Source organism: Ranitomeya imitator, chromosome 6 (assembly GCF_032444005.1).
Source record: "Ranitomeya imitator isolate aRanImi1 chromosome 6, aRanImi1.pri, whole genome shotgun sequence".
In the NCBI taxonomy this organism is placed as follows: domain Eukaryota; kingdom Metazoa; phylum Chordata; class Amphibia; order Anura; family Dendrobatidae; genus Ranitomeya; species Ranitomeya imitator.
Genome location: NC_091287.1, coordinates 481,172,718 through 481,185,437, shown reverse-complemented (window position 1 = coordinate 481,185,437; position 12,720 = coordinate 481,172,718). Strand labels below are relative to the sequence as shown.

The 12,720-nt window shown below is 47.2% G+C and overlaps 1 protein-coding gene across 2 annotated transcripts in view; it reads left to right on the top strand.

Moving 5' to 3' along the window:
* The window catches only part of LOC138642949 (cytochrome P450 2D17-like), a 172,228-nt gene that overhangs the window by 111,509 nt on the left and 47,999 nt on the right, over positions 1 to 12,720 (top strand). For both annotated transcript variants that reach the window (XM_069731582.1, XM_069731583.1), the window contains one exon: positions 2,372 to 2,513. In XM_069731582.1, the coding sequence (XP_069587683.1) occupies positions 2,372 to 2,513 (142 nt within the window). The remainder of the gene's footprint in view (positions 1 to 2,371; positions 2,514 to 12,720) is intronic.

Below are 12,720 nucleotides of genomic sequence, written 5' to 3'. Positions count from 1 at the left end.
GGCACTTGCACGTGCGAGAAGCACTACGCCACCAACGGGAACATAAGCAAGATGTGGGGGAGAAACAGCGCTGTGACCACGCCCTTTTGACCAGACCAGCCTGATTGACAGGCGAAAACGGCGACTTTTGTAAGTTATTTCGGCAGCATAAGTGGGGAATCAGGGGACAAAAAATACCCTATTGTAAAGCACAGCTCAGGCCCTATTTAACGGTATTTTTATCTCATACTGAAAAAACGGGGTGACAGGTTCCCTTTAATTACACAAATTAAAGAAGCATCACATGATTTTTCGAACAGTGCCAATACTTTTCTCCACCCCCTTTTTTATGTTTTTTGTGGAATTATATCCAATTTGGGTTTAGGACAATTCTTTTTGTGTTTTTTCATTTAAGACAAATTAAATGAAGATAATAATACCAAATAATTTGTGTTAGCAATCATTTTCAGGAAGAAACTGACTGTTATCTAACAGAATTGCAGGGGTGTCAATACTTTTGGCCATGACTGTATCTTGCTTTTCCCCTTGCTGACAGCCTCCTCCGCTCCCAGCCTTCCACCTCTTCTAGCAGGTCAACTAGACCTGCGGTGCCTCCATTGCAACCATGCAGTAGGCCTCATCGCCACCTGATCTGTTTCCTCTTGCTGAGCCCTCAGTGATTGAACAGGCTGCACTTCCTGGTTTGCCGTCTGGTCATGTGACATGGTTGCTTGGGTCATCATGCAGGCCTCACGCTGTAATCTGGCAGAGGAGGAAGGGCCAATGCCATTACTCAGCTCATCCTGAAAACCAGGCTGGTGTTTCGAATTCCTCCCATAGCGCCAGACTGACTGTGTTGGCGGAGGTATTGTCCGCTGCCCTGAAGGGTCCGTGCTGGGTTTACGTATCCTGTGCTTGGTCTGGGGGGGTAGCTTCCAGACTTAATCTCTCTGGAGGCCAAGACCTCCTAAAGCGCTGTTGGGGCACTGGATCCGCTGTCGCCTCACAAACTTCCCCCAATGTCATCCACTGTTCCTAGTGGCTCTGGAGCCAGTGCTGTCCTCTGTTCTGCCAACACTCTTATCTCTCTCCAGTACTCCATCTACCATGTCGATGTTGTAAATATAAAGTTCAAATTACAGGGCCAAAGTTAACAGCAGAGGTCCGGGCTACAGAATAATGGACACCTTAATACTATTTATACCCCTCACATCAGGTCCACCCATCTTTCAATTGCATGCAACCCTATATCTAAACTAGCCTATTCTCCTCCCCGTAAAATTTTCCGCACAAAGTTGCCTGTCACTTCACCCCTTAAACACCAAGACAGGGCCTAGTATACCTCCCCAGTCATGATGCCCTCTAATTCTCCTGGAAGCAGGGGGAGGGCATGCAGCACGGTCTGTTACTGTCTTCCCATCACCCTCTGAACACTTCCTTACTTGATATATTTGACAAAATATTCTGCTACTTTAGGAAGTTCTGCACATGCAGTGCATTATTTATTCCTGAAATATTCTAGGATTAAACTTACATACTGAGCATTGTTACACATGCTTTGTAACAATTGCATTGTATTAGGTCTGTAATGGTAATTGCATAATATAAATAGGTTGTTTAGTTTAAATAATCAATTTTCTTACAAACGGCCAATGGACCTTGGAGGCATTGTACACGGGTCACCTTGTTATGGATTTTACTTTCTGCAAGATAGAATGGTTATATAGAGCCTCTCTTGCTCTGTAGGACCTGTCGTGAATTACACCAACAACCCTTGGGTTTAAATGGCTGCTGTGTAATCCTTCCTTCTGTGATGGTGCTGCAGTAAGCAAAAAAAAAAAAAAGAATATGACCTGTGTCCCTACAAGATAACGTTTAATTTGCTGGTGGTCCTATCGGAAGGTTAGTTTCTGATCTCCATATTGTCAGAGGTCCCTTCTTCCAAACATTAATTGTCCAGGGTCAGGAACTGCTCCAGAGAAATCTATACATATTATCCAATATAGTGTATATAGAAGGGATCATACAAGTCAACCCTATTTTAGATACCCTTTTTGGAAATTCTGAGTTTTTGTCCTTGTTTGGCTGCTCTCAGGACCATAATCTATAAGTCAGAGCAGACAGTGACAACAATGAGCATTGTTAGCGTCATTATTGAGACAGCTAATTGATTTCAATCTGAATCGTCCTGCGATCTGATTATTGTCCATGACCCTTCTAATTGAGAGTTTGCTAATCACAAATGTCCACCTGTCTGTTCAGCGTCAGTAAGTGTATTATTGGTAGAGGGGTTTTATAGTTTTTTCTTTATTTACAGCTTTATTTTGCAATAGCGAGAAGGCATATATGTCTCTGAGGTCTCCTATAATATCTATTGTTTCTGTACACCCAGAATAAAGACAGTCCCACCAGCAGTTTCACGGAAGAGACACTTCTCATGGTAATTGCAGATCTCTTTGTAGCTGGGACGGATACGACATCTAACACTCTGCGCTGGTCTCTCTTGATGATGTTGCTTCATCCTCACATCCAGAGTAAGTGGTCAGTAGTCAATAGTCATTTTATTGACGTTTACCTCCAATGGTGATTACACTTGTGTCTCATGACAGACATTGAATGGTAGGTAAGGCTATGTTCACAATGTCTAGTGTGACGCCCGAGAGACCGGGGTACCCAGCACCGGACCAATGGGGTCTGTCTCTTGAGGGGGATGTCACAGGTGGCTTGACCCGGTGCTGTGGCCTCAGGCAATGCACAGTGTAAAGGGTATCGTGAGGGAACAGGCACTTACTTGATCAGCAGCAGGTTCTCCCAGCGGTGATGATCCCAATCCTGGATAGATGGCTATTGTCCAAATGAAAGACTGAGGCACTGAAACGTTTAACCAGTTTACTTTAACAAAAAAAGGATTTACAACCAGTCCTGTCACCGGAGTCTGTATGGGAACTCTGAGTTACTTTGACCCTGCCGGGGTCTTCGCCTCTTATTGTACGCAATATCTGTGTGGCCCTGCTGCTGTATGTGAACTGGCTGCCGGCCCAATCTGTCCCCTCCGGGTCCGGGTTCGACGGGCAACCCGAGTCCTTTTATCGGCTTACCCCCTCCGGGAGTACCGCTGAACTCTGTGTCTGTTGCTGCGTCGACCCTAGTGAAGCTGATATCACCTCACGTTTTTCCGGTTGCTGTATTATATGTAATGAATACAGCCACGGATCTGGTATCCGTCTTTGCGCCTGTTCTGGGTAGTGATTAATGCTACCCGGTTCTCACAATGTCCTTTTTCTCTATCCCTCTTCTCCTCAGGCCGGTGATTTGGGCCTGGAAACCGTCATAGGGCTGTTAGAAATTCAGCTGTATGACCTCTCACTTTCAGCTCCTTAGCCCAACTGCCAGTTCTTCTCTCAGACCAGAATGGATCAAGGGGAGTCTCTGGAGCTCCCCCTTCTGGCCGGAGGAGGTAGTGCAGTCTTGCTATTTTAGTATTTGTATTCAGTGTCAGTAACTATATTTGTGGCAAATACCTCTAGGGGTGCCACATTCCCCCTTAGTTAAGAACAGTACTCCGGGACTGTGGGACGATAACATTTTGAAATAACAATTAATATGTACAAAGTCTTAAAAATGAAAAGTTACAAAAACCACTCAAGGAAACAAAAATAGAGTTCTGTAAAAAGTCACTTCAAATAGCGTCCATTAATACAGTTCTATCCTTGAAGGTACTAGGAAAGGCACTGCACTTTGTGTCCAAGAATTTAGTTCCATTTTTCCAACGGAGTTATCAATATAACGTCTAAAGAAAGTTCAAAAAGAGCAAAAAGCAAAGTTCAAAAAGCAGTCTTTCCGGAGCTTTGATTTAGTGCCTCCGGGCTGATAAAAAGTTCAAGAATATGCAAGAAGTTCATACAGACAAGTCTCTGTAGGTACTGGGCTTAAACATTGCAGAATGATAACAATGACTATAGTTTTATAGTTGGTAATCTGCATACCTGGCCGGTAATTAACCCTGGGTACTACGCTGTGATCTACGTAACAGCGGTATCTCTCCATGTGGTGTACTACTGTCTACTGCGGATGTAGTATCTGCCCGCTCTGCTAAAGATAATTCCACGACTATGGAGTTGGCAAGTCCACCGTGAATGGGATCACTCTGATCAGGAATCTGTTCTTCCTGGCCTGGAATCTCCTGTAGTACGGGGTCAGCCTCTTCCTGTCTTGGGACTTCTGGTATTGGGTTCGGTGTTGGGTAAAAGGCCACCATGGGAACCACTCTCCTATACAGGTGTGATACATTTCCTCTTCTTTTTCCTTTACTGGTTGGACCTGCATGGGTTGAATAACTCCTGGTTCTGGCTGGACAACTTCTGTCTCTTTCAATGCTTCCGGACATAATTTAAGATTGTCTCTTGACACTAGTACAGATGATAAGCCCCCGTTTTTGCTAATGAGACACATTTTAGGATTATCCATTCTTGTTGGTAAAACTGTGTAGGGTACGGCTTCCCACTGATTGTCTAGTTTATTGGTTCGACGATTTCTCTCGAGCACTTGGTCACCCGGTCTTAATGGGGTCGCTAGAGCATTCTGGTTGAAAGTTCGCTCTTGTCTTTCTCTAGTTTGCTGAAGGCTTCTTTCCACACTCTCTTGCACTTGGCGATACTGCTTTTGCCGTATGATATCCCAATTGGAGTCTTGGACTTCTGCGTCTGGTTTCAGAATTCCCATTTCTAGATCGATTGGTAATTGGCCGGGTCTTGCACGCATAAGGTAAGCTGGGGTGCAATTGGTGGAACTCACCGGGACATGATTATACAGATCCACCAAGTCAGGCAATTTCTCTGGCCATTGATTCCTTTCTGCCTCAGGTAAAGTCTTTAGTAGTTCTATTACAATATGGTTCATCTTCTCGCATAAGCCGTTTGTTTGTGGATGATAGGCCGCCGTCCGGATCTTTTTGCAACCATACATATTACAGAATTCTCTGAAGATCTCTGATTCAAAGGCTGTACCTTGGTCGGTGAGAACCTGTTCCGGATATCCATGGGGTCTACAAAAGTATGTTTGGAACGCTTTGGCTGCTGTTTTTGCTGTCAGATCTTTTACGGGTACTACTACCAAGAAGCGTGAATAATGGTCCACGATGGTCAAGGCATAGACATAGCCGGACCGGCTTGGTGTCAACTTCACGTGGTCCATGGCTACAAGTTCAAGTGGTTGTTTGGTGATTATGGGCTGCAGTGGTGCTCTTTGGTTCTTTTGATCGTTTCTTCTGAGGTTGCACGGGCCACAATTTCTGCACCACTGTTCGATTGATTTTCTCATCCCGACCCAATAAAATCTTTCTCTTAGAAGTACTTCTAACTTTTTCCAACCGAAGTGACCAGCACCATTATGGTAAGCTTCGAGGACCATCTTGACATCTTGTTTAGGCACGATAATCTGCCAAACCAATTCATGTGTTTTCGGATTGGTGTACCTTCTACAGAGCTTCCCTTGATACAGGAACATTTTGCCTCTCTCTTTCCAGAGTTGATGCGTCTCTTCTGGGGCATCCTCATCGGGATATGCACTTTGCTCAGTTAACAGTTCCTTCACCAACTTCACAGCCGGATTGCTGTCTTGGGTGTCAGCCCATCTATGGTGTGCTAACGGATTAAAATTCACCTCTTGTTGTTTCTGATAGGTACTTGACTGATGATGTTTTGCCTTGGGATGATGGAAGGCTGGTAGTTCAATTTCTTCAAGCTCCCCCGTTTCTTCTTCTACATCTCTCAAGTGTGGCATCCGGGATAGGGCATCGGCATTTCCATTCTTGCGACCTGCTCGATACTTGATCTTGAAGTTGTAATTAGATAACCGGGCTATCCATCGCTGTTCTAACGCCCCTAATTTGGCTGTGTCCAGGTGGGTCAACGGATTGTTGTCAGTATAGACAATAAATTCTGCAGCAGCCAGATAGTGTTTGAAACGTTCAGTCACAGCCCAAACTACTGCCAGTAGTTCCAATTTGAAGGAGCTATAATTTTCTGGATTTCTTTCAGTAGGCCGGAGCTTTCTACTTGCAAAGGCGATGACTTTCTCCCGACCTTCTTGCTTTTGTGACAGCACCGCTCCTAGTCCCACATTACTGGCATCGGTGTAGAGGATGAAAGGTTGATGGTAATATGGGTATGCCAGAACCTCTTCTCCGGTTAGTGCCTTCTTTAGTTGTTCAAAGGAGTCTTCCCTTTCATCGTTCCACTGAAAAGGAGGGTTTCGGTTTGAAGGTTTCTTCGTCTGCCCTACCAAGGCGTCTTGCAAGGGTGCTGCCAATTTGGTAAATCCTTTTATAAATCTGCGATAGTAACCCACCAATCTCAGGAATTGCCTCACTTCTTTTGGGTTGGTAGGTCTTGGCCAATCCCTTATGGCGCTTATTTTCTCGGGATCCGGTGCTACTCCCTCCGAACTCACGATGTGTCCCAGGTACTGTACCTTTGGCTTGAGAAGGTGACATTTGGATGGCTTGATTTTCATGCCATACCTGGATAAGGCTTCGAACACTTCTGCCAGGTCTATTAAGTGTTGTTCGTAAGTCTTTGAGTAGACGATCACATCATCTAGGTACAGGAGGACGGTCTCGAAGTTCTTGTGTCCGAGGCAGCATTCCATCAGCCGCTGGAAGGTACCGGATGTGTTGCAGAGTCCGAATGGCATGCGATTAAATTCACATAGACCCATTGGTGTGGTGAATGCCGTCTTTTCCTTATCTCTCTCAGCCACAGGGACTTGCCAATACCCGCTTGTTAAGTCTAAGGTGGAAAAATAATTAGCAGATTTCAAAGCAGTCAAGGACTCTTCTATCCTAGGCAAGGGGTAGGCGTCTTTATGGGTGATGTTATTAATCCGCCGGTAGTCTACGCACATTCTCATGGTTCCGTCCTTTTTTTTGACAAGCACTAGAGGGGCCGCCCAGGGGCTACAGCTGTCTCTTATTACCCCGGCCTGTTTCATCTCCCTCAGCATATCTTTTGCACATTGATAGTGAGCGGGCGGTATGGGTCTATATCTTTCTTTTATTGGGGGATGGTCACTGGTGGGGATTGTGTGTTCTACCCCTTCTATCCGTCCGAAGTCCAATGGGTGTTTACTGAAGACTTGTTCATATTCCGTCACTAGCCTATACACCCCTTGTTTTTGATGGGTAGGTGTTGAATTTATGCCCACGTGTAGCTGTTGACACCAATCCTCCAATTCTCCATCTGAGCCGTTGCCTTCCACCTGACAGGTTGGTTCTAAGGGCTCAATGGTTGTGATGGCATTGTTGTCAACAGTATATAGCTTTGCCACTGTAGCATACCTTGGCAAAGTGACCTCTTCCTCTCCACAGTTCAAAAGTCGTACCGGCACTCGTCCCCGGTGTACCTCGACTACCCCTCGTGCTGTGAGTATAGTGGGCCTGCTGTCGGTGTACACTGGTTCTATTAAGGCTTGATAATCTCGTCCCTTAGTACCAATGGCTGCTCTACACCATACCAGCATTTCTGTTTTTGGTGGGATTACAATAGATGTTGGATCACTTACCCTCACACTGCCGATTTCTCCACCTGCAACTTCTACCTGTTGCCTTAACATCAATACTTTTATTTCCCTTTGGAGAACTCTCTGCTGGCAGGATTGGGCAGTTTCAGCAATTTGCTGTAAGACAGAAATAACTTCGGAAAAGCAGTTCTCTAACACATTCATTCCTATCAATACAGTTGGTTCACAGTTCCGCCGGTCAACATCAACAACAATTATACCCTGTTTCTTCATTTCTACTTTACCAATCTTTATGGTCATCTCCCTGAATCCTAGTTTCGGTACCAACTTACCATTACTGGCCCATATATCTAGTTCAACATCAGAGGGCCCTTTATCAATATCTGCATCAGCCCAGTACCTCTTATAAAGGATATACGGTATAGATGAAATCTGGGAACCTGTGTCCAGCAAAGCGTTGAGGGGAATTCCGTCCAGCACGATAGGGATAATGGGTCGTCCTCCGATGTACCTGTCGTGCCAGGGTGTTGGGCCTTGAAAGTTCATTCCTGCGAAGCGGCCCGCATTCACAGGGGATTCCCGTTTAAATCACAATCTCGTGCAAAGTGGCCTGGCTGCTGGCAACGGCGGCAAATGGGCTGTCCATCCGGTTGGTAGCGGTCGCGGGGTCGTCCTCTCCATGTCGGGTATCTCCGGGGTCTCATCCATGGAACATCCTCTCTACGGTTTGCGAACTCTATCTTGGGTCCTCTCATCTCCTGCATGGTTTTAGCCATTGAAGCAAAAACATCAGTTAAAGAGTCAAGCTTTTGTTGAAGAGCCTCATTAGTACTGGGCCCCAGGGGCTTAGCAATGGCCCCGGACATAGCTGATGTCACTGGCACTCCCTGTTGTTGAGGTGCCTCTGCCATAGGTTGCGCAGGATCCTGATCCCGAGGTGCCTCTGCCAGCTGGAGACGTATAGCGCTCTCCTTTAATTGAGCAAATGTCAATTCAGGGTTCTTAAAAACAAGCATGCTCACATGCCCCCGGTGAGAAGGGGTGTAGAGTCCCTCCATAAATTGATCTCTTAGCAGTTTATCCGCTCCGGTGTTAAAAATGGGTTCAGCCAGTGTAAGTGATTTAAGGGCTTCCTGCAGGTTTAAGGCAAAGTCTCTCACGCCCTCATTAACTTTTTGTTTGCAATTAAAGAATCGTATTTTAGCTTTGCTGCTGGCAGTGGTTTCAAATGTAGCTTTTAATCCAGCAAATATGCGTTCAACAGTGCCTTTTAGATCAGCTGCCCATGCTGTGACTTCTCGCTTAGCATGGCCACTTAACTGCATCATCAGGAGACTAACACGCTGAACTTCACCCACGAGGAACATGTTAAAATGGGCTAGCATCTTTTCTCTGAAATCGTCAAGGGTATTAGGCTCACCTTCATACATTGGAAGCCACGGGCCACCTGGGGTATATGGCATCAGCACCGGCATGATGGGCGCCACTCCTTGCACCGCTGCGCTACCAGACGCTCTATCGACACTCTGTCTTTCAGCTGCATTAGCGCCGCCGGGTGCTGCGGCGTCTCCGTGCTGCGACATACTGTGCCCCTTTAGTTAATCCGGACCCTTCCGGTCCTCCGCTTCCGTCGGGATAGTGTAGATTCGTTCTGCTGTGCAGCAGGATTGGTTTTCCCCTTGCTCTGACGTCAGAGCGCTCAGCTTGGTGCCGCCCACAATGACACGCCCCCTGCTGCACCCGCCCGCCACGCGCTCTGTAATGGCGGATTCTGAAGTTTTTCAGTTAGACTGGGGCTCAGGTAATGGCGTAGCTCAATTAACAGTCTCGCGCCTAACGGTTATGAGGTGATTACCTCAGGGGATGGCGGCCATCTTTACTCCATTATAACCAATGGGGAAAAGTCACTTTCAATAGTTTTTAATGGGAAATGGAATTTTCTTTAATAAAGTCAATTTTCACGATTTTTCATCCAAGTTTTCAAAGTTTTGGGCTCCAATCACGGCACACAATACCCGGTATATGGGCTGGCTCTATCCTGTTCGTGACGCCAATTGTGATGCCCGAGAGACCGGGGTACCCAGCACCGGACCAATGGGGTCTGTCTCTTGAGGGGGATGTCACGGGTGGCTTGACCCGGTGCTGTGGCCTCAGGCAATGCACAGTGTAAAGGGTATCGTGAGGGAACAGGCACTTACTTGATCAGCAGCAGGTTCTCCCAGCGGTGATGATCCCAATCCTGGATAGATGGCTATTGTCCAAATGAAAGACTGAGGCACTGAAACGTTTAACCAGTTTACTTTAACAAAAAAAGGATTTACAACCAGTCCTGTCAACGGAGTCTGTATGGGAACTCTGAGTTTCTTTGACCCTGCCGGGGTCTTCGCCTCTTATTGTACACAATATCTGTGTGGCCCTGCTGCTGTATGTGAACTGGCTGCCGGCCCAATCTGTCCCCTCCGGGTCCTGGTTCGACGGGCAACCCGAGTCCTTTTATCGGCTTACCCCCTCCGGGAGTACCGCTGAACTCTGTGTCTGTTGCTGCGTCCGACCCTAGTGAAGCTGATATCACCTCACGTTTTTCCGGTTGCTGTATTATATGTAATGAATACAGCCACGGATCCGGTATCCATCTTTGCGCCTGTTCTGGGTAGTGATTAATGCTACCCGGTTCTCACAATGTCCTTTTTCTCTATCCCTCTTCTCCTCAGGCCGGTGATTTGGGCCTGGAAACCGTCATAGGGCTGTTAGAAATTCAGCTGTATGACCTCTCACTTTCAGCTCCTTAGCCCAACTGCCAGTTCTTCTCTCAGACCAGAATGGATCAAGGGGAGTCTCTGGAGCTCCCCCTTCTGGCCGGAGGAGGTAGTGCAGTCTTGCTATTTTAGTATTTGTATTCAGTGTCAGTAACTATATTTGTGGCAAATACCTCTAGGGGTGCCACACTAGTAATCATCCATTAGAACAGATCCAGCAGCAATCAGTTGGAAAAAGTTGTGCAGGCACAACTTTTGTCTGTTGCCATCCAGACTAAAGGTACCGTCACACTAGACGATATCGCTAACGATCCGTGACGTTGCAGTGTCCTGGCTAGCGATATCGTGCACTGTGACACGCAGCAGCGATCAGGCCCCTGCTGTGATATCGCCGGTCGGGGAAGAAAGTCCAGAACTTTGTTTCGTCGCTGGACGTCCCGCTGACATCGCTGAATCGGCGCGTGTGACGCCGATTCAGCGATGTCTTCGCTGGCAACCAGGGTAAACATCGGGTTTCTAAGCTCAGGGCCGCGCTTAGTAACCCGATGTTTACCCTGGTTACCAGCGTAAAAGTAAAAACAACAAACACTACATACTTACCTACCGCTGTCTGTCCCCGGCGCTGTGCTCTCTGCACTCCTCCTGCACTGGCTGTGAGCGCCGGTCAGCCGGAAAGCAGAGCGGTGACGTCACCGCTCTGCTTTCCGGCCGCTGTGCTCACAGCCAGAGCAGAGAAGCAGAGCGCCGAGGACAGACAGCGGTAGGTAAGTATGTAGTGGTTGTTTTTTTTACTTTAACGATGGTAACCAGGGTAAACATCGGGTTACTAAGCGCGGCCCTGCGCTTAGTAACCCGATGTTTTTCCCTAGTTACCGGCATCGTTGGTCGCTGGAGAGCGGTCTGTGTGACAGCTCTCCAGCGACCAAACAACGACGCTGCAGCGATCCGGATCGTTGTCGGTATCGCTGCAGCGTCGCTGAGTGTGACGGTACCCTAAAGGTACCGTCACACTCAGCGACGCTGCAGCGATATAGACAACGAGCCGACCTAAACTAGATCGCTGCAGCGTCGCTGTTTAGGTCGCTGTAGAGACGTCAAACACAGCAGCTCCAGAACAATGCAGGAGCGATCCAGTGACGTAACGGCGACTCACTTATCGTTCTCGCTGGTTGTTAGCTCCATGTAAAACATTGCTGGCATCATTGCTTTTGCTGTCAAACACGACGATACACGCCGACCTGACGATGAAATAAAGTTCTGGACTTCTAGCTCCGACCAGCGATGGCACAGCGGGATCCAGATCGCTGCTGCATGTCAAACACAACGAGATCGCTATCCAGGACGCTGCAACGTCATGGATAGTGTTGAGCATTCCGATACCGCAAGTATCGGGTATCGGCCGATATTTGCGGTATCGGAATTCCAATACTGAATTCCGATACTTCCCGCGTATCGGATACCGGAATCGGAAGTTCCCAGAATTCAAACTGAACGCAGCAGCCAATGAGGAATGATTGGAAGTGTGGGCACATCCTGTTTAGCATGGTGGGCATGTAAGTACTGGCAAGGCTTGGATTGGCTGCTGAAATGATGTCACTCTGCACTATAAAAAACGCTGCCACCATTTTGCGCTCACTCTGCTGTGATTTCAGTTAGGGACAGGACGCTGTGTTCTAACTGAGGGCCAGTCGAGCTAGCTAATTGCTTTATTTTCCTTTCCAAAGGCTAATTTAGCAAAACGCTGTGTGTTCTTCACTGTTCACCTTGCTCTTGCCTTGCAGCGCTGTTTTAACAGCGTTCTGCAAGGTCTCTGTGTGTGTGTGTGTGTGTGCAGCTCACTCTGTAGTCTGTGTGCAGCCATATACCCGGTTGTATTCAGCTCAGGGGGGGGTTCACACTGCCTCACACAGTTGTCCTTTTTTGCTCTTAGTGCAGCCTGCTGCAAATTTTTTCTCAAATTTCCTATTAGTGTTTTTCCACCAGTCTCCAGCTCTATTGTGGAAAAACACTACATAGGATAACCTAGAGGGGGGTTTTTGGGCCTTGCAGCGCCGTTTAAGGCTGTCTGCACGGTCTCCGTGTGAGCCCAGCTCGCCCTGTAGTCTGTGTGCAGCCATAGCCAGTTGGATTCAGCTCAGGGTTCGTTACTGGCTCATACCTTGAGAAAAATTTTACTTTTTTTCAAATAGTGCAGCCTGTTTAAAATTTGAAAAAAAAAATTCCTATTAGTGTCTTTCCACTCGTATCCAGCTAAATAGTGGAAAAACACTATATAGGATAACCTAGAGGAGGGTTTTTTGGCCTTGCAGCACCGTTTACGGCTGTCTGCACGGTCTCCGTGTGAGCCCAGCTCGCCCTGTAGTCTGTGTGCAGCCATATCCGGTTGGATTCAGCTCAGGGTTCGTTACTGGCTCATACCTAGAGAAAAATTTTACTTTTTTTCAAATAGTGCAGCCTGTTTAAAATT